Genomic DNA, 23,106 nt, shown 5'->3' on the forward strand with positions numbered 1-23,106 from the left:
AAATTTAAAAAAAATACAAGACTAACAATTAAGGCCAGAGGCTCCTGACTTGGGACAGGCGCATAAATGCGGTGGGGTTAAACATGTTTATGAGATCTCAACCCTCCCCTATACCTCTAGTCAATGTAGAAAAGTAAATGCATAACAATACGCACATTAAAATTCAATTCAAGAGAAGTCCGAGTCTGATGTCAGAAGATGTAACCAAAGAAAATAAACAAAATGACAATAATACATTATATGATTTTTTGGTCATTTATAGCAAGATACATTAATTAACATTTTGAATTGTTTTGATGATATTATATGACAAACCTAGATTTTTGAAGGTAGTAGGATTTCGGAAATCCAACTCAGAAAAATCTATTGCAGAATATGTACAAAATGTAAACATAAAAATTATATATCTATCAAAGAACTTTAGCTCAGCAACATTCACCTCAAATATTTGTCCACAATGCCCTCTCGGAGACCATGTTACATGTTATTAAATGCTATATTTAAATGAGAAAAAAAAGAACAAACATTAAAGAGTCATAATAGGTTAATACTGGGTTTTTAATATTGATTGACTACTCTATGATTTTCAATTAACTTAAACTATTAATTCTATTGAACAATTATACTATAAACTATAAGAATGTGCTAGATATATACAAATCCCAGCAGACATGTGTGTCTATGTAAGTATTTCGATGTCAGAATATGAGACCAAGTGGTTTTAGTCTAAACATCGAGTCATGCATGATTGTATCCTGGATATTTCAAACCCTCCTACAATATAATCGAGACTATATATATCTAAACTTAGTGCAAAATAAGAGTTGTCTTCTCCAAGTGTGATGAGGTTTTGTTAGTTTAAGATTTCGTCTGTGATATTGATGGAAGCTTTGGTTTCATACTGTATTTTGATGATGGTCGAAGCAAAACAGTAGATGCTTTAGGTATTGGTTTCAATCTTCTCTTACGCTTTCCTGATTCTTCGTCGCTGCTAGAACTACTAGATGATGACGATGACGATCGTCTGCTTCTCAAAGACAATGTAGATCCAAGACCACCTGATTTTAGTTTCGGAATTATTACTTTTTTAAATAGTAAAAACATGAGAACTCCAAATACAATTACTCCGATAACTATACCAATTATCATGCCAACTATTTGTTTGGTAGTCAATCCACTTGTTGTTACTGAAAATATAAAGTAAAGTGTTACATACTTAAAAACGTAGAACAGTGACATGATCACCAAGGCTTCATTATGTGATGTAAATAAAGATAAAACAAAATGAACTCTTTTAGAAAAGAAAAAAAACTATTAATGCTTTCAAGTTATGTTCAAGATGTCAATTATACTCATGTCAACAAAAAGAGGAGGTTCGCATTCCTTTAAACGCGACGGTCGTCACATGAGGAGCAGGATCTACATACCAATCATGATTCATGAGCATTTGGACAATCCCCGGTTTTGGTGGGGCTTGTATGGTCCAATGTTATGATTTTTCAAACTGTTTTTGTCTTTAGGTCGTTGTATGACATGGCGTTGTCAGTTTGTTCGACCTATGTGTCTGAATGTCCCTTTGGTATTTGTCGCATCTCTATGAGTGTAACCATAATGATCAATTATCATTAAGCATAAAAGATTTCATCCGCAGGAAATAAAATAAATTCATATGATATAACTCTTTCTAGAAAATGAAAGAAATTTGTAATGTATTCCAAAAAAAAGTAAAATGAACGCAGAGGAAAATTCAGAACAGAAAGTCACTAATAAAATGGAAAAATCAAAAGCACAAAAACATCAAATGAATGGATAACAATTGATATTCAGTTACAACATGTTTTTCGGAAATTGTTCAATGATTAATAGGGTACTAACCTTCTCGTAAATAATAGGATATATTGAATCCTCTGTAGAAGGCTGAATCATCAGTTGTGAAGACTACTAGCACATATAGACCATTAGACTGTGTGTATGTGGGTGTTACTACTCCACAAAATGTCGCTAATGTAGAATATGTTGTACATGGACCTTATTGGAGAGAAAACGCAATTTTTATACCACTTCTCAATATTAAAAAAAGAGAAGGAAGAAAATTGAGAAAATGTTTAAATTTAATTTCTCTATATCTTTATGTGGTTTTTTTACTTCATTAAGTATGATATTTCAAGTGGTTGTGAGTGATTGTATCTTTGTGATTGTTTTCTTTAAAATAATAAGGTATTGTACGATGGGTTGTTCTCACTTTGAAGACGTTTGCACATGTGTTTACCTTTCATACGTTTGTGTTCTTTTGTGTATTATGTTTTGTTTTTTTTTGAGGGGGGGGGGGGGTGAAATGTGGGGTTCATTGTTTTCAAAACTTATTATGAGTGTATGCTGTGCTTATAGTGTAAAATTTTGTATTTTGTTCTAAAAGTGTCTTTGTGTGTTATGTTGGGCTTATTGTTCTCAAAAGTCATTTTATGTGTTATGTTGGGCTTATTGTTCTCAAAAGTCATTTTATGTGTTATGTATGACGGCTTATTATTATAAAAGCCCATTGTGAGTTATGTTGGGTTTATTCACGGTTCTCAAAAACTCGTCAGGTTTATACGATGCTGGGATTATTGTTGTTATAAGTTTTTTTGAGTGTTATGTTTTACTTACTGTTCTTAAAACATTTTTTTGAATGTTATGTTGGGCGTATTGTTCTTCAAAAATTCTTTTTGATACCGTGATATGAATGGGTAATCGTTCATAGACATTTCTTTGGTTCTAAAATATTGAGTTTTGCTTGATTGAATGTTGCTTTGTGGACTCGAATTCATAAAACAACATGTTACAAATCGAATAATGCAACATTGGAAGACAGGTATGAATGACGGGAAATATATATGTGAATGAAATTCGAAACTAAACTGATAGTGTATAAAGTAGGGGCTGATACGAAGCATTACCACACGCCATATAGGAACAACTAATGTATTGTTAAAATTACCTTCATAAAGTTTAACTTTATCGAATTCGCAGTTGACACTATCTTCGATTCTAGAATCTACTGTTTCTATCACTATCTCGTAGTCATATGACAATGTGTTGTATATTAACCACTGCTCTGTTATTCCACTAAAATGTACATTGAATTTGAAACACGTACACAAAAGGAACTTCTTTTTTTATTTATATTTGATAGAAGAAGAAAAACTGTAATTGAACGATCACTGTCATTATCCTGATATAAACCTGTCATAATATGTTTTAGTTAAAATTCAAGTTGGAAAAGTAACATCACTTGATTTTAAATGCTAACCCAAGTAAAAGCGTGTTTGAACCTCAAAGTTGCTATTTCAAATACACGTAAAATCTAAAGGTCTTATTTCGTAACTATATACATTTTTCTCATAGATACAATCAATTCAAGAAAAAATAATAATGACAACATGACTTACTTGAAACTCAATTATAACATAACTCTAGTGGCACTAATACTTAAATTTGAATGTCAGTTTGCACAGTTTGTAATGAGAAAAAAACAGCTTTAACACTGTATAGTGAAAGTCAATGTTGGTATACCAACCTTCCGTAGTTACTTGGATAAGTAGCTGAATTAAAATACTGCCGTTCAAGCGTGGCGTTCAAGTCTGTTGGGTTACCATTGACACAGTCTGGGGTACCTGTGGTAATATTTGACATTAAGATATTACTTAATATTATTTTAACAAAACAATACATTAAGTCATGTTTGTCTGATTTGAAAATCAAATATCAGTTTGTTTCAAGATTTAAGCTAATTAGGTATCTGTGACATATATATACGGTTTGTCAGCGATCATCCATTACCTTTGTGGAGAATATCAGTCAATTTCGATTTACCCTTTTTGTAGAAAATTTTGTTATTTCATTTTTTTTCCATTTAATTTGGTTTTGGCAAATTTCTGTTTAGTTTTGTTTCGATCTTTGCGTTTTGAATTAGTTTCCCATTTTAGCACAACCCCTTTTTTCTCAAGAGATTAAAAATCATTTATTTATGGTGTCCAAAAAGTTGGAAATGAAATATAAATAAGACTTGAAGACACAAACCTGAACCAATGGCCTCTATCTGGTACTTAAACCCCCGTGCACTTGTCGATCCATCACTCTTAAATGCTAACATCGCTATGTTACCAGTCGAGTTAACGTCAGTTCCTATTTCCCCACAAGAAAGAGCCAATCGAGAATAAGCTGATGTTGGACCTGTAATAGGATAATTTGTATACATTATACTAGTTTCTATTGTCATTATTATAACTTATGACGAGGATTTTGTTTTGACTTTGAATCAATTGATATCTATTAAGATAAATGCATAATTGAATGTTTGGGGTGGAAAAATTAACACGTACTAGTTGTTAGAAGATACAAATTTGAAACTGTTAATGTCTCTGTACCATTATACTCTATATGTAAAAAGGTCAATTGTGATTCAATGCTCTTCAACTTCGTACTTTTTCTACATTTGAAAATGCCTGTACCAAGTCAGGAATATGACAGTTCTTGTCCATTCGTTTATGATGCATTTTGTTATTTGATTTTGCCATGTGATTATGGACTTTCCGAATTGATTTTCCTCTAAGTTCAGTATTTTTGTGATCTTACTTTTTGCTATCAAAATAATGTAAATCTCCATACCATCATAGATTTTAACGTTGTCACCAAAGCATTCTTCGCTGTTTTCCAAGAAGAAATCTAACACTTTTATCTGCAAAACAGATCCCTGTGGTCCTGTTACCTGCCATTCACAATTGAGGTTACTGAAACATAAAATGAACTTTTTTCTTATTATTCAAGTGGATAAATTTGATGCGACTGTTTATCATTCAAAATAATGATTTATTACGTCATAAAATATGGTACACAAGGCAATGAGACAGCAACTGATCATCAGAACAAAAAAAGATGTGAAAGTAAATGTAGTAAATTATAAACTAGAGGCACTAAATAGCCTGTGTCGCTCACCTTGGTCTATGTGAATATTAAACAAAGCAAAAGATGAATTCATGACAAAATTGTGTTTTGGTGATGGTGATGTGTTTGTAGATCTTACTTTACTAAGCATTCTTGCTGCTAACAATTATCTCTATCTATTATAAACTTGGCCCAGTAGTTTCAGTGGCTTTGGGCCAGGTGAGCTAAAAAGATGATGTGGTATGATTGCTAATGAGATAACTATCCACAAAAAACCAAAATGACACAGAAATTAACAACTATAGGTCACCGTACGGCCTTCAACAATGATCAAAGCCCATACTGCAGAATAATTAAATAAAAAAAAAAATGATAAAATTGTCAACTTGAGAATGAAAATGGGAGGTGTGTCAAAGAGACAACAACCCGTCAAATGGCAGAAAACAGCCGAACAAACAGCGAGAAAATCAATCAGGAACGATGAGGCGTGCCTCAGCCTGCCCATAACAAAAAAGAATGATGAACTTGTATTTTACCATTTAAATCTTTTTTTATTTGATTATTTTATCGCGAGTAAGAAACGTTTAATATTGTATTGAAAACAGCACCAACAGAAAATTAATAAGAAGGTAGATCATTAGATTCTCTTTGAGGAGAATTCGAAGCATGTTTCCCGATTTCGTTTCCTGTGTTTTTTATAGCAGAATATTCATTTCCATTATGTTCTATGCAGCTAGGTTTTTTTTATTTTAAGCTCTTACCAGGCCAGGATATTCTTTCTTCAAAACTCTCCTAACCAACCATCCCTCTGAAAATTCAATGGCCTTCCCCTGAACTACTTACCTTGAATAAAAGATGGGATAATCTGGCGTGGTGATATAAAGAGGTGTAGATAAGTTGGTAATTGTCAGGCTTATCGATCCACACGTACTGAAAGTTGTCGAAGGGGTAGTTGATGGAACAGCTACAACTGCAAAGAAACATATTCTCATCAGGTGCAGTAGTGTTGTTGCGAGTTATAATAACTCAATATACACTACTAACTGCATAGTATTGATTAATCAAACATGGTACTTCAGATATTCCTCTGCTTTCATGTGTTTCGGGTGAATAAGGTACGTTATGTGCATATACGTAGTTACAATTCCGTCCCTTTTACCCGCGAATGTGACCTACCGTATTAGACCATTTACCAGGTTTGTACTAACATGAGCAACTTTATTTGTCTGTTAGTCTTTTTTCTCTTTTAGCCATGGCGTTGATAGTATATTTTCTACTTGTGAGTTAGAATGTCCCTCTGGTATCTTTCGTCTCCCTGTTGCCACCTTGGGATACACGTTTGCATTTCTAATGTTGTATAATTCTAACTTTTTCTTTTACTGTTAATGATATGAACCAAAACTGTATAATACGATTTAAAAAAATTATATATATTCATTAGAAAATAAATATAGGATCCAGTAGTTGACCGCTGTTCAAGTCATAATTCAATAAAGCAAAAACTAATCTAGGTATTGCTGAAGATTCATTGATTTTCGTGGGTACCACTTTAAGGTGGTACCTAACACTACAGGGAGATAACTCTGTAAAGTCAGCTTAACGTTTTAATTACGTTGTGTTGTAAAAGGAATATTAAGCTTCTCAATGATCAAAATTGGTGTTTGTCAAATTGCTATATAACCAGTGTAATTTTTCTAAAAAAAACGGTTGGTTCAATTTTTTTGATATTTTTATATTATTGTTAAAAGGTCAAAGTAAATACTTTGACAAAATTTTATGAAAATTAAACGAGCCAAATTAATTTAAGTGAAAGTGTTGGGTACCACTTTAACTGGTGTTAAATTTTGTAGAAATAGAAAATGTGTTATTCGTGATTAGAAGATGAAGATCAATGTTCACTGTTCACTTTTCAATTAATGTATCAAATAAAATTTTGAGATAGGGCTCAAAGTTTTCCCAGTAAAAACTCACAATTTGACAATGTTTTTAAAAGCATTCACTGACAAAAAGTACTTTTAAAATAAGGTATGTCCTACAATGCAATTCCTGGTTACTTTCTACTATAATTATATTGAGATCAACTTTAGATTGGGCTATTGTTGCTTTTTTCGTTTTTAATTGAGTTGGTGTTTCTTTGACACATTTTTCCTTTTCATTATTTATAAACAGATATTCTACTCAGCAGTATATCAGAGCTACATTATACCCTCCAAGCAAGGAAATATACTTGAATATGATTTAATATACCTGTATCTGTTTCGTTATATGCTATTAGAAATCCTCTTCGATTTCTTCCAGATAGTAGACTCTTAAAATTAATAAATGCGTTGTTTCCTGTAGAGTAATATGCCTCAGAATCAATAAAGGTTGCAGAACTATCGCATATTTCTGCCAGTTTAGTGCCACTTGAGTCAGGCCCTGCAATATAAAAAATCAGGCGTATGTAGATTTAATCATAAATATTAAATATATATACATGTATAAAGTCTCAACATTAACCCAACAGTTTTAGAAAAATATGTTTATTCTGACAACTTTTTGTTCCCCAACGGGATTTGAACTCGCATCTTTGATACACTAAGCATTAATCGCTTAGCCTCGTGTACAGCGCTCTACACCACTCGACCAAATCCGCTTTATATAAATATTTCTTCAATAGTCATAGTGTTACCTTGTCACGTAAGGCGAATCTAGAGATAGTATATGATTGACAACACCGCATGCACCGTGTCAAGCGACAAAGACTACTTGACATTCGAGGCTACATAACAAATCTATATATACTAGTATATGTTAAGGTGGTACCTAATAACCTCGCCATTTGTTTGCTTTGTTGGTATAAATAAACTGATTTTTATCCTTCGTATAAGTCTTTTTCAACAGATTTTTACAATTCGTTCTTGTGCTGTACTCACTACAGGGAGATAACTCTTTAAAAATCAGCTAAACGTTTTAATCACATTGTATTGTTAAAGAATCATTATGCTTCTCGATTATCAAAATAAGTGTTTGTCAAACTACTATATAACCAATGAAACTTTCTGATAAAGTGGTTGGATCAAATTTTTTGAAATTTTTATATCTTTGTCAAAGGGTCAAAGTTAACATTGTCAAAATTTTATGAAAATTAAACAAGCCAAATCAAAATAAGTCCAGGTGTTGGGTACCACCTTAATACTAAATAAGTAGCAATCAAAAACTGTTATTCATTACCATCATATATTAAAAGCTGGTCTGAGTAACAAACTTCACCATCTAACATGTCTGCGAATATGACCTCTATCCGGAGAGATTTACTTGCTGACGTTATTGTCCATTCACAATCGTTAGCACTGGAATAACAATGTTGATCTTTCAGAAAACATAGTATGGTAAAAGTATAATGCATAAAATCATGGAGATTGTCGTGAGAGAGATAAAATGAAGATAAAGCTAACTCAGGATAAAGAGTCTATGCAATTTTTGGAATCCTCGAATAACGCTTAAACAGTCTACGTCATGAAACAAAATTTAATGGTACCAATTTGACTATAATTACACTATTCGACAATTAATGTCTCTTCGGAAAACCTCGAAAGCAAAATATTTGAAAATCTAAAAACAGTCATTTATGATTCAACTATTCTAAGTTATTCAAACATGTATTGTTGATTTGACGAAAAGTGCAGATAATTCAAGTACTACATAACCTTGCCATTTGTTTGCTTTGTTGGTATAAATAAACTAATTTTTATCCTTCGAATAAGTCTTTTTCAACAGATTTTTACAATTCGTTCTTGTGTTGTACTGTTACACCGCTATCCCAGGTTAGGGAGGGTTGGTATCCCGCTAACATGTTTAACCCCGCCACATTCTGTATGTTTGACCAAAGTCAGGGGCCTGTAATTCAGTGGTTGTCGTTTGTTTATGTGTAACATAATTGTTTTTCGTTAATTTTTTTTGTACATAAATTAGGCCGTTAGTTTTCACGTTTGAATTGTTTTACATTGTCATTTCGGTGCCTTTTATAGCTGACTATGCGATATGGGCTTTGACCATTGTTCAAGGCCGTACGGTGACCTATACTTGCTAATTTCTGGGTCATTTTGGTCTCTTGTGGAGAGTTGTCTCATTGGCAACCATACCACATCTTCTTTTTTATATCATCATCATAGATAAAATGATCATTTTCGAAAATACTGAATTCCTAGAAATTATGCAGGGACATCAATTAATGCAAAAAGTATAAATCATAACTTTAGTTGTAAGAAAAAAGTGTAACAAAAATATCGGGCTCTAATGTACATTAAAAAGGGGGAAGTCTCAAGACCATAAAAACAGACCAATTCAAAATATCAATTTTGCAACATAAAATTACCTGTCATATTCATCAGGAAAATTTGGCGATGATAGATATTGTACAGTAGATGTTGCAGTCAATGTTTGCATGGCAGTACACCCTGTTCCAGCTGTACAAAATAAAGAAAACAATTTTGCACAAGTATAAATTACACTTTGTAAAATGCATAAATTTAAAAATAAGAAAATATGGTATAACTGCCAATGAGACAACTTTCCACCAGTCACCAAAAGGCATTAAAGTTAACAACTATTTATAAGTCATTGTACAACCTCCAACAACGATCAAAATACAAGTTCTCGAGCTTAGGACTTTGTATACATGAGGCAATCTGGTTGAAATGCAGAGCCTGTATTTACGCTGAACCTAAACATCGAGGTATTTTTCACTTGTTTAACGTACGTGTATACGAGCTAGACTATGCAAAAAGTAAATCCTTTCGATGCCTTTACAAAATGCATACAAGTTTAATTGTTAGTATCTAACATTCTGGGGTTTTTTTTCTCATCGAACAAAGATGAATAACCAAAGATTGATTATATTATATTCGATTTAAATTGACTATCTTTTTTTATTTGGTTTAAAATATGCTAGTTTGTAAGAAGTTAAATAATTACTTATCTAATGTCGGAAGAAAAATATGTTCACTCTTACGTGAGTTTGTTCCAATAAAAGATCTGAGATAGAATCTTTAAAAAAAAAAGTAACTTTTTATTCTTACCGTAATCTGTTCCTATAAAATATCTGAGAGAGAATCCAGGATAATTTACACTGAAGTCACTTTTGAGTCTTAGCATGACGTTCGGTCCGCTCGACACAAACAATTGGCCGCTACGCAAATTATTACACAATTTGGTTGCTGTACTACTCAGGGAATTTCCTGTAATACAAGAAAAATGTCCAACCGAAGAACTATGAAAAAAATATTTTAATCAAGAACCATATTCGTTTCTGTGACGTTAAGATATTTTTTATAAAATGAAACTGCTTCCAAATGATATATAAATAACACATTTGACGTTAACTTTGTGTGAATGTATCTATCTGTCTGGAGTATTGGTTCTGTTTAGCTTTGTTTTATCCGTTTGCTTGTATTTTGTACATTTTCTATAACTTAAGGGGGTAGACCTTGGATCAGGGAGATAACTCTTTAAATCAGTCAAGCGTTTGTAAAAGTCAAGTTCATCAATGTTTTTAAAGCACTTACCTGAAACAGATTAAAACTAATCTATGTAACCTAGAAGCTTAGAATATGTTTTTGAAAATGGTTGACACAAACGTACTGATGATTTTAAGAGTTATTTCCCTTAACCTAGGTCTACCTCCTTAATATGGATTATCAGTGTTAGTCTCACGTCGAAATGGCAAGTCTTCGATTCACAGTTTTAAATAATTATTTTGTTTCACGATCGACAAAAATCATAAAAATGACTTATTTTTTTCGCAGTTGAAAATTGCTAATTTCGATTCCACTTAAAACTTTAATAATGTTGAGTTTTTAATTTGCAAATCATTCTTTATTTACCGTCATAAATGCCCAGATAGTCATATGAGCACCCAGGGCTTCCTTCAAAATATGACTCCATGACATCCACAACTATCTTATGTGAAACATCTGTTACTGATAATGTCCATCGACAGTCAGTGTTGCTGGTAAAAGAAATTGAAATACCTTATTTTTTACAATTTGTTAATTAATGTGATTTATGGGTAATTATAAAAAAATGGGTTTGTACCCTTTTTTGTGGTTTGAGAAAACGTGATAAATCGAGGATATCTCCAATTATATGGTTTCGGCATTTGTTCCTATCCAAGTAGTTACACTAAATTCGTCTTGTAGTTTGTTTTTCTCAAAATATTTTTGATCCGAATGTAACTGATGAATCTTTGGTAGACGAAACGAAAAGCACGCAAATTGGTATCCAACAAGTTTTGGTGAATCCTCTGAGCAAGCATTATCAGAAGTAAGGAAATTGAAAAATATTGTTCTTATTGAATGGATGTGTGATGGGTAAAATATATCATTGTTGAAGGCCATACGGTGACCAATAGTTGTTAACGTCTAATTAATTTGGTCTACGATGGGGAGTTGTCTCATTGATTGACAGTTATACTCATATCACATGTTTTTATTTTTAAAGTCACTTTATAACAAAATTGTTTATTACATCCTTATTCTTTTCATTGGCTTGCAAAAGTGGCAGATTCAAAAACAGAAAAACAAACAGTTTTAACTTTAGCTAATCATCATCAAAGTATGTGTTCGCACCTGTAATATGCTGTTTTCCATCCTGGCGATGTCAGATATGTTGGTTCTGCATTTACAGTGTCAGTCTCAGTTGCACGTCTACTGGTGGCTGAACATTGGCTGTTAACTATGATTAAAAATTTCATGCATAATTGTTATATGAATATTGACAAAATACAATAAAATACATATGTATATGATATCTTTGCGAGTAGTACATTTTTTTAGTATATTAACTGAATAACTATAGACAACCACAACAAATATTCATAACAGAAAACATTTACACATTTTGTTCCATATTAACTGAAATTTGTGAAAAGAAATGTTAAAAGTAAAAACGTTTAGGTAAAATAATACTAGAGTTTATTACAAACAATAATAGAATTTAAACTAAAGACAGACAGTTTCCTTAAATAATGTTCAGTATTTTATTGTATGATGGTTGCATATACAAGTTGCAATCCAAACGTTGGTTAGCCACCCACCCCCTTTCAAAATCCTGGTTCCGCAACTGACAAATTAAAAACTATATCAAGGTATAACTTACCTTTGTGTGCTAGCATTAACACACAGGCAATGACTAAACAGATTTTCCTGGCCATTTAGCTTCAAGGATGATCTGGAAAAAAATCTTTTGTTTTGAAGCATGTATGTTTAATAAGCCAAACATTTGAAATCCGCGGTACTACTGAAATAATAGGAGTAAACAAATCGTTGCTAATTATTGTATATAGTCTTAGTAACAATTATAAGTACTTTTGTTTTTTCATATTTTTTTTAATTAATTATATATCTTGCATTTATCTTGAGAAAAAGTATATAAATAAAATCTTTCTTAATGTCGAATAGCTTAATAAGTAATGCTTTGAATCTTTGAAGTGCTTACCTTTCGCGGTCACGTGCTTTGATCCATTACTATGACCATAAAGAAGTCCAAGGAACATGAACTTTCACCACCGAGTTACTATGCACATTAAAAAGCAATTAATATATGAAATTTGTTCACTTTTGTATATTTTTTTCTAAAGTTGAATCTTTGAAATATAAGTTAAAAGACTTGAACGTTATGACCCGTGTAATTATTATTGAAAACATCATCATAATGATTATTCAATTTTACAAAAATCATGGGGGACTTTAAGGGCTTTACTTTGAAATGATAACAATTAGAATATGAATTTTCTCTGTTCAAGCATATCTGTGTATAAATTAGTATTTGCATGCTTGTTGAATCTTTAATTTTCACAGTTTGGATATTTTTTTTATTCATATAGCACATTTTATTTGTGTAAAATATTAATCCCCTCTTGTTACCCAATAATATTTGGAATCATTCATTTGCAACGGATTATTAACTATTGATTTTAGTTTCATTGTTAGTAAACAACTGTTTACCAATACATTAGAAACCATTCTTCATGTTCACAGTGGTTTAAATGTCCAACAGCCTGTTGTTAAAATCGTATTTCAAAGGATTTTACAAGCCATTTATATACATGTACAAATCAATTATTTCAATCCATACACCGAGTACGCTGAATATTTTTGAAAATATATTCATATGTTTTCTTTTTTACCCATGCACCCCAAATAAGTATATCTCCATGCGAACACATAGAAATGCTTAGAATGCATACATGTATAAGTATAAACATGTATCATGCAGTACGTCTCCTTTAATTTGTTTGACTCTTATATTGATTATCGAAATTAAGTACTTTGACATATATACTAATAGTGACTACTACTACATGTATATTCATGGTTTAACACTAGTATTTTTTTTGATTTTTTTTCTTTGGGGGGGGGGGGGGGGGGGGGGGGCTTTTATATCTTGCTGTTTGGTGAAAGCCAGGGGCTGTGTCAACGAAGCTGTCCCAGGACTAGGACATGTCTTAGGATGGTCTTAGAACACGTCTTAGTCCAAAGTCAGGTTAACGAAAGTCTCCTAAAATAAGATATGTCCTAAAGTTGGTCCTAAATTTAGGATATACAAATAGGTGCCTTAGGATAGTGCTAAAGGGTACAATGTCCTAAATCGTAACAAAAACAACAAATATAGCACAAACTCAATTCTAAATATACTAATACAATATTAAACTATCATACTATTATTAGAATTGAATTAATAAATCAAAATAGTTTCAATATTTGATAAAGATTCAATTATATTACATTAAATTATTTCGTGCTGTTTATTTTGAAGCCTAAACAATACTATCATTAAAAGCAAAAATGTTTGCGACCAACCAAAATGGTGCACTATTAATATTTTAAAATATGGGAAAAAGTTTACTTCTTTTTTTTTAACAAATCCTGATTCGATACATGTAATGAAATCAAGTGGACCTAAGTACAAAACTAGTTTATGTACTAAAATTTCAGCACGAATATCGCATTTAACAAAGTTTTGTGACTATTACTTTTGTTTTCGTATTAAATTCATATATATTTTTTATCATATTTAACGTATTTATTAGTATAATTTTATTACGTTAAAACTTAAACTTTTATTTTGAGTTAATTGTTTCAATATAAGAGTAGATACTAAAATACCATTAAATCTATGACATAGAAATTTCTACATTTTTTTCAATTACATAAATGTGTAAGGATGGTCCTAGGACTATCGTAGTTAAGACTGTCCTAAGACAGCTTTGTTTTACATCCTGAGACAGGTCTTAGACACGTCCTAAGACCATCCTAAATAATGTCCTAAGAAATATTTTAGGACATATCCTAGGTTACTTTCATTGACCCGGCGCATGGCTTTGTGTTACATTAATTTGTAAAAGCCGTACTTTGACTTATAATTGTGAACTTTTTATACATTGTGACTTGGATGAAAAGTTGTTTCATTGGTACTCATACTTCATCTTCTTGGGCCTGTTTATCGAAACTGTCCTAAGATCGGTCCTAAGAATTTCTTAGGACAGAAGTTAGGATAAAGTTAGGACCGACTTACGTCACGTCTCAGCATGCACATCGAAGCTATCTTAGGCCTGATTATCTTAGCTAGGACGTCCTAACCGCTGTCCTAAGTATTGGCGGAAAAGAACATTTTTATAATGAAAATATTTTATCAAATTTAACCAATTACTATAATTTGAAAAAAGATTAATACTAGTAATTATAGAATAATTATTAGTTTAAAATTAAAGGTAATAAGTAGTTTTTATATTATAATTGTACATTTTAACTTTATTAAACAAAACATATGACAACAAAGTATAATAACTTTGTATATAAAAATTGAACAGTTAAAATGAAATATGTAATCGGTAAAATCACTATTAGACAGTTTCGATAAACAGGCCCAAGAAGATGAAGTATGAGTACCAATGAAACAACTTTTCATCCAAGTCACAATGTATAAAAAGTTCACAGTTATAAGTCAAAGTACGTCTTTTACAAAAAAATGTAACACAAAGCCATGCGCCGGGTCAATGAAAGTAACCTAGGATATGTCCTAAAATATTTCTTAGGACATTATTTAGGATGGTCTTAGGACGTGTCTAAGACCTGTCTCAGGATGTAAAACAAAGCTGTCTTAGGACAGTCTTAACTACGATAGTCCTAGGACCATCCTTATACATTTATGTAATTGAAAAAATGTAGAAATTTCTATGTCATAGATTTAATGGTATTTTAGTATCTACTCTTATATTGAAACAATTAGAGTGAGCTGAATTCGAAGTGTCATGGTTTCATACTTTAAAGTTCAAAGGCAAATCTCGTGCATCTTTCATTTAAATACAGAGTACTTCAACAATTGTATTACGTATGTATGAGCAAGAGACGAAATCCGAATTTTACCGATGCAAAACTACAGACTCTCCTGGACGACTTGATAAAAGAGTAAACTTTTGATTTTTTTTGGGGGGGAGAGGTGAAAAAGAGGGGGGGCTAGGATGAAATTTGATAAAGGCTGGACAGGAGTTTGAAATAAAATAAAACAGGATGGACAATTTTGCAAAATAAAAGGCGGATAACAATTTATGTAAAAAAAACACAATACATTAATAAATAAAAATGAAAGATACAGATAACAACCAAAAGAAAACATGGCAATATTTTTCATCCTAGACCCCCCTCCCCTTTCATCCCGCCATAAAAATGAAATGGAACCTATAAAAACCATATTTGTTTAGAAAATAACCATCCTAAATATATCCTAAAGTTAGGACCACCTTAAGACCATCTTAAGACACCTAATTTGGTATCCTAAAGTTAGGACAATTCCTAGGATTTTCCTAAGTTGCGACATGTTTGATAAACCCACTTAGGACTAAGATATGTCCTAAGTTGGTCTGAGGACACGTCTTATTCCTAAGAGAGCTTCGATAAACAGGCCCCTGATTTATATTGCAAAATAATGTAAGGGAGCTACCATTTGATTTTTAGGGGGGGTGGGGGGCTAGGATGAAATTTGAAAAAAATAGGCAGGACAGGAGTTTTTAGTAAAAAAAAAGGCAGGATGAGACACTAACAAAAAAAAAGGCAGGACGACAATTTAGGTAAAAAAACAATAGGATAAACTAAAAAAAAAAAAAGACAAGACCGAATAAAAATCAAATGGTTGCTCCCTAATGCAACTTGTCGTTATATTACATGTATTTGCAAAAATATAGAAAAAAATGTATGCTAGTTCTGAAATTCATGTTGACCAAGCCCATGCATAACTATAACAAAAGAGAGACAAAACTACAATCATTTTGTACCGTTTATCTAATAGAAACAACGATGAAACGACACACAACAATAACAAAACATACACAGAAAACTATAAGATTAAACAACACGAACCAAAACAAAATCTGAGAGTGAACGCGGGTCTCTTAGAGGGTCAGCAGTCAGTAGAGAACTTCTAGCTAAGCTAGTACCACCCCACTGTGATCTATGGTTGAAACACGAAGATGGTGCATATGAGGTAAGTACGCATAATATACTAGTATGAAAGCAGATCTGTGTAGTTCTCTTTTCTGCAACCCAAAACATCGTTTATTAATAACTGTTACAAAACAACAAAATGTGAAATTTTGATATAAATCTACAGTTTTTAGGACAAAGAATGAACACGACTGTTATCCTAAAGAAACAACACAGATATTTCGAATTAATATAGGACAAAATAAAACACTGAAAACTTAACCAAAAGCAACATCCGTAAAGATTACGAAGGAACGACTCTACCATTCGGACCCATTGATGCAACAGCTTTCTTGTAAGAAACATTTCCCAAAATCAAGAAAATAGTGATACGAAACGCAAGCCTTGTAATAACGTATCGTATTTTCAATATGCAGGGGATGGATTGTTGCTGCACAGAAAATCGAAAATCGAAAACCATCGCTCTTGTTGTAATGTTTAACTTACAATTTACAGATGTAAGACAAGTGAAAACAGAGGCCGACTTAAATATAACAGTTACTGTGACATATCCTCAATTGCAAGTGCAATTAACAGTTAGTCCGAGACCACAATTATTTCGTAGTGCATTTCTTTTAGAACATAAATGAAAATAAAAAAAATCCCACCTGCGCTTTCTCAAAGAAACTTTTAACATGTGTTGTACTACTTTTGGGACAAATTATATCAAAATTATAGAAAACTTCATCGCCTCTAACTCAAAATATGGACAATTTTATCTTTAGGGCGTCCTGAAATCTATTGACAGCTTCCGAAGTACTATTTTTCAACCTTTGTCACCTGGACCAAATCACTACTTTCCTTTAAAATTCTGGACCCATTTTTTTTTTACTTTTTACATTAAACATGGAGAAATAAATTTGGAAGGGTTATAAAAATTAATGGCAAGTAACTCACTGTCAACACTAGGGACTAGATAATCGCCGTATTTTCATTTACTCGTTCTTCACACATAAATATAGGATTAACACAATACATTTCTCCGTATAATTAAATGATAAATTGTTTTGATTATCATTTGAATCCAAATCAAATAAAAACTGGTGGTTTGGATTCAATGTTATGGTTATATTATCTAATTCAGCGATGATTTCGTGTGCAGGCATGTAGTTCCGTCATTATCGTGTAAGACGTACATTGAAAATTTTATTTTTTTTAGTACGAACTTGAAAATATCTTTTTAATGAATTTGGAAAAAGAATTCAAAATTAAAATGTGCCAAAATTATTAAAAGCTATCTATCTAACGCTATATAATAATAATCTTTTATTCGTAAGCAATACAACGTATAGAATATATAGCGAAACAGATTTCGAAAATATATATATATTACATTAATTTGTAGGATCCTTTACTATAGATAATTTAGCTGATCTGTAACAATAACATCTTCATGCCTTATATATCATGTACTGTAGTACGCCGCTAGATTAAAACTGACGTGGAAAGGTAACACACGGCCAGCGAAAGCTCTTTTTTTGAGAGCCCAGGTGGTCGTGTGGTCTAGCGGGACTTCTGCAGTGCAGGCGATTTGGTGTCACGATATCACAGTAGCATGGGTTCGAATCCCGGCGAGGGAAGAACCAAAAATTTGCGAAAGCAAATTTACAGATCTAACATTGTTGGGTTGATGTTTAGACGAGTTGTATATATATATATATATATATATATATATCAAACGTCTGAATAATAGTCAACGATTTTCCTCACGTGGGAGCTGGATCGTTACAAGTAACGATACATGTACACAATGAAATAAATTATATAAACGCCTAAAAAGTGTACATAACAACACCAATGATATAAAAAGGAACTATAAATGTAATTATTTATAAATATTTCGGATAACAGATATCCTTCGTCAGTCAGATTCTGATGTTAAATGAATCATCTTTAAGTCTTTTTAGATTAAACTTTTACTAAATCTGGAAATTTATACAATAAAAAAAGGCAAACCGAACATCAGTTAAGACGCTTGCACCATTCTAAAAATTTGTTAAATATGACATAGGTTATATGACTAATTACATCAGAGAGTTCAAATATATGCTTTAAATAAAAATATTAATGTGCGATGTGAACTAGCACAATTTTAAAGCTTTAACGGTGTCGATATTATGATGTTACAAGAAAGATTGCGTCAATAAGAATTCCAAATAAACAGCTCTGAACGGTCTAAATTTCTAAATATTTCAGATTTGACAACTGTAGTGTAGTTAAATTAGAGTCTGCGATGTTTAAAACAAACGGCCGTTAAAATATGATAACAAATTTTGACTAAAATAAAATAGTTGGACGTGGCTTGGTACTTATACATCCCTCAAAAAATTAAGCAATTGAAATTGTTATATTCAACAGATTTATTTTAGAGATGAGTAAGGTAAAGAAATAGAAACGGAGACTGTAATAATAAGTAATATAACCCAGATGTGAAGCACTGCATGGTGTCGAACTACATCTTTTCATTTATCCCATTTGGTGCCAAAGTTGTTAATTTTCTTATCCAAAATCTTTCCCGAGTAAGTCTATCCTCCCTAGACCAAGCAGAGTTGTGATCAATGATAGTAATGGTCAGTCGATTGAGATCTGCCTTAGTGTGGCCAGAGCATCTCAAATGTCGACTAAGAGGGAGGTCTGGCTTGCATTGGTAGTCGCTACGATGACCGTTCATTCGTTTGTGAAACGGCTGTTCTGACTCGCCTACATACTGTTTACCACATTTACACTGTAGGAGATACACAACATTTGTAGTCTTGCAATTAACATTGCAAAATATGGTGTATTCTGTACCAGTGGAGTGACTGTTAAAAGTCTGGGTATCCAGTATTTGTTTGCAAGTCAGACATCGTTTGTTTCCACAACCCTTACAAGAGCCCACTGACGTAGAGCCTGCTTGAGAAAATAACTCAGCTCTCACCAGTAAGTCTTTAAGGCTTTTGGGCCTGCGGAAAGCCAGTACAGGTGGCTCGGGAAAGATCTTGGATAGTTTAGGATGTTTTTCGATATCTTTCCAACTTTCGCGGATAAGGTGAGACAAGTTGTCAAATTTTGGATGGTAAGTCAACACAAAAGGCACCCTCCTGTTGACCTTTTTGACTTTATATTGTAAAAGTTCATCTCGGCTGATGTTGCTAGCACGAGAAAAACCTTTATCAATGTCTTTCCTTTTGTAGCCTCGATGTTTTAGGTGACCGCGAAGTTCTTGTAGTCGTTTTTTGGCAACATCGTTGGTGGAGCAAATCCTTTTTATTCGTATGGCCTGGCTGTAGGGAATGCTCTTGGTGCAATGTTTAGGGTGACAACTTGAAGGAGACAGATATTGATGTTTGTCTGTGGGCTTGCAATACAATCTGTAAATATACTAGTCAACAAAAGAAACGATACAAGACTTTTTTTCAAATTAAAGATAAAGTTTTCCGTTCATTGGACCAATATTGAAGGTAGTAATACTTAATCATTATGGAAATATAAATCCGTGAAATTTTTTTTTTTGCTTTTGTGACGTTTTTTCGCAATTTTTTTTTTTTTACAAAATTTACATAAAACAACAATTTTAAAAAACAGAAGTTCCAACTAATGATGTCAACCTCTCATTTAAAGGTAAAGACAGTGTTTGCCATCAATTTGTTTTTAAAAATCATACAGTTTCTTCGTTTATTTGTTAAGCAAAGTTTGGTCCTACGAGAAATCGTTAAAATGTATACATTATCAACTGATTTACCATAGACAGTATGTGTAAAGTGATATTCAAAATAGGCAACAATCTTAAAACTAATCCGAAAGGTTCCAAATTTACTGTGTGTTGTTTTCATATCTAAAGCATTGATTTGAGACGAAAATAAAAAAAAAACAATTTGCATTTTTTGAGATTTCAAAAAACACTTTTTTTCCCAAAAATTTGAAAAATCAATATTTCAACCCATTAGTTACATCATGAACATAACTTGATTATCATATTGAATATTTTCAAACAAATTTGAAATTTAATTTAGTGCTTAGAAAATTATGTGTCGATTTTTTTTTCAACTTTCCGCAAAACTAATTTGCACCCTTTGATCATTTACACGGAATTTAGATACTTTCCGACGAGTTTTGATTTTCATTATCACATGTGCATACATTGCAAATGAAAGCTTTTTAAAATAGTATATCTCATTTTTTTTTTTTATTAAATACTTTTTGATGAATTTTATTTCAAAGTCGTGTATCGTTTCTTTTGTTGACTAGTATATGTTTCCATCTCTCACTTGCGTTGTAGTGTCAAGAAATGTGATCTTAGAGTCAGAGATTTCATATGTTAATTTTATTGAGGGATGGGCATCGTTGGCATGTTGAATAAACAAATCTAGTTCTTGTTCAGTATTATCCCACTTCATGTCAATATCGTCAATAAATCGGAACCAAGAGAGGGGTTGATAAAGGAAAGAATTGAGAATTCTCTGTTCTAATTTCCCCATAAAAATATTGGCATAAGACGGGGCCATCTTTGTTCCCATTGCTGTTCCATTAACTTGGAGAAAGTGTTCACCATTGAATGTGAAGTTATTGCATTTTAATACCAAAGTTAGAAGCTGGATGAGACATTCAGTTGGTGGATGTAAGGTGTTACGAGAGTTCCAGACTTCCCTACAGGCTTCAATACCATCGTCATGGGGGATATTAGTATAGAGGGAGGTAACATCAAGCGAGACAAGGATCGTTTCAGGTGGGAGAGGGTTCAAAGATTCCATTTTTTTTAGATAATGTGTTGTGTCTTGTATATATGATGGTAAATTTTCTACGTGTGGTCGGAGATGAAAGTCAATAAATTCTGATATTTTCTCTGTAGGGTGGTCATTGGCGGAAACAATTGGTCTACCTGGATTATTGACTTTATGTATTTTGGGCAGAAGATAGAAACGCCCCGGCTTTGATTTTTCCGGTTTTAGATATTTAAATGTGGTTTCATCAATATGTCCCTGTTCACACATGTTTTTCAGGTTTGTGGTGATCTCTTTTGAACTCTTTGATGTAATTAGTCATATAACCTATGTCATATTCAACAAATTTTTAGAATGGTGCAAGCGTCTTAACTGATGTTCGGTTTGCCTTTTTTTATTGTATAAATTTCAAGATTTAGTAAAAGTTTAATCTAAGAAGACTTAAAGATGATTCATTTAACATCAGAATCTGACTGACGAAGGATATCTGTTATCCGAAATATTTATAAATAATTACATTTATAGTTCCTTTTTATATCATTGGTGTTGTTATGTACACTTTTTAGGCGTTTATATATATATATATAATTGTGACACCATCTGATATATAGAGGTGGAAGATGAATTCAATTCAAAACAACTCAATAACACTAGAATAGACATGTAATAGTTCATTGAAATGTCTGCTATTGTTTTTTGTTCTATTTGATTCATTAGTTTAAAAAATCTGTTGTTTTGATATACATTGACGATTACTGTTAATGGCATATTAGTGATATGTACAGCATTGCCAGTTGTGCATTTTTTTACATGTACGGTCTGAAATGAATATCTTTTTTCTTTTTAGATATAGTAGTCTGCTCTACGATAAGGTTGTTGTCGCTTTGACACATTCCCCATTTCCATTCTCAATTTTATATGATTAAATATTTACATTCTTTTTGTATCACTGTTTTCCCTTTTTTTTTTTTGGAGTTGTTATTCTGGAATAATAAACATGCCTATTTTTAAAGAGGCATGTTTATTATTCCCGAGTTACAAAAAAAAATGAAAAAATTGGTGCTATTTATAGTTTTTGTTGTTGTACTATTTATCATTCCTATCATTCCTATTGTTTGAATTTTATACTTATAAATCTAATCTTATCCTTTGGAACTGAAACGTTTCGTTAGGATAAGCCTCTTGAATATGTTCTAATTTCAGCTTATTATATATGACAAAAGTGTGAATATGTAATAAGGAACCATAATAAATCCCATATTGTTTACATAATTTATATTTTAAATATCAATTTTTTTAGCATGTGACGCTAATCCTAATAACTGTCTTATTCATTCATTTTGATCAAATGATATAAGTTATACATGCACTGTGAAATGTGCCTTGCCATTTAGTATTTTCGGTACTTTTTAATAAAGAGTCCATTTTAATTTTGTTTACTGAAACCGTACAACAAAATATTGCTGGTTTTGTACTGTATACATATTGAAACCAGTATACCGAGAATTGGAATAGACCGGACGGACAACAAATACATGTCAGGTATGATTTTTCTATAATCTTTAATCAATTTATGAAGCTACATTACAAGAGAAAAATGGGTCCTAAAATGATATGATACAAGATCTCTATCTCCTAATACTCACCGATTTGCGGATCTAGGATTCTGAAAGGGTCCCTATCAATACAAGTTTTGGTAGATACTTGTAAAAAGTCTGCGCTTGGCTGCCATTTCCCCTTCTCCCATCTTTAAACCGCCTCTGCTATATCATGAGGTATCAAAGAATGCTAGTAGTGATGCATTTTTAAAGTGAGCAAAACAATACCACATAACAGGCAATCATGGAAACGAACTTGAAACCGGGAATAACAAACTGTAGTTAAAAAACCAGGATGAGTACAAACAGATATATACTACTAATTTCGCTGGTGCGTTCTAGTACATGTATAGCTGTAAGAGGTGA

General features: G+C 32.1%; 2 protein-coding genes across 2 annotated transcripts; both read right to left on the reverse strand.

The window, feature by feature from the left end:
* Positions 1 to 555: 555 nt before the first annotated feature.
* Positions 556 to 12,642, reverse strand: LOC139486395 (scavenger receptor cysteine-rich domain-containing protein DMBT1-like). Its single transcript, XM_071271270.1, has 15 exons — positions 12,400 to 12,642; positions 12,061 to 12,132; positions 11,532 to 11,637; positions 10,788 to 10,912; positions 9,984 to 10,142; positions 9,281 to 9,371; positions 8,137 to 8,255; positions 7,171 to 7,341; positions 5,767 to 5,893; positions 4,648 to 4,769; positions 4,060 to 4,212; positions 3,557 to 3,653; positions 2,978 to 3,105; positions 1,876 to 2,028; positions 556 to 1,187 (listed from the first exon to the last, which is right to left on the reverse strand). Exons 2-15 carry the CDS (start codon positions 12,113 to 12,115, stop codon positions 859 to 861), a joined length of 1,935 nt encoding a protein of 644 aa, XP_071127371.1. The 5' UTR covers positions 12,116 to 12,132; positions 12,400 to 12,642; the 3' UTR covers positions 556 to 858.
* An 8,023-nt stretch (positions 12,643 to 20,665) lies between these two features.
* Positions 20,666 to 21,412, reverse strand: LOC139484429 (uncharacterized). Its single transcript, XM_071268161.1, has one exon. It carries the CDS (start codon positions 21,410 to 21,412, stop codon positions 20,666 to 20,668), a length of 747 nt encoding a protein of 248 aa, XP_071124262.1.
* Positions 21,413 to 23,106: the final 1,694 nt, after the last annotated feature.

This window comes from Mytilus edulis, chromosome 8 (genome assembly GCF_963676685.1).
Source record: "Mytilus edulis chromosome 8, xbMytEdul2.2, whole genome shotgun sequence".
Taxonomy (NCBI): domain Eukaryota; kingdom Metazoa; phylum Mollusca; class Bivalvia; order Mytilida; family Mytilidae; genus Mytilus; species Mytilus edulis.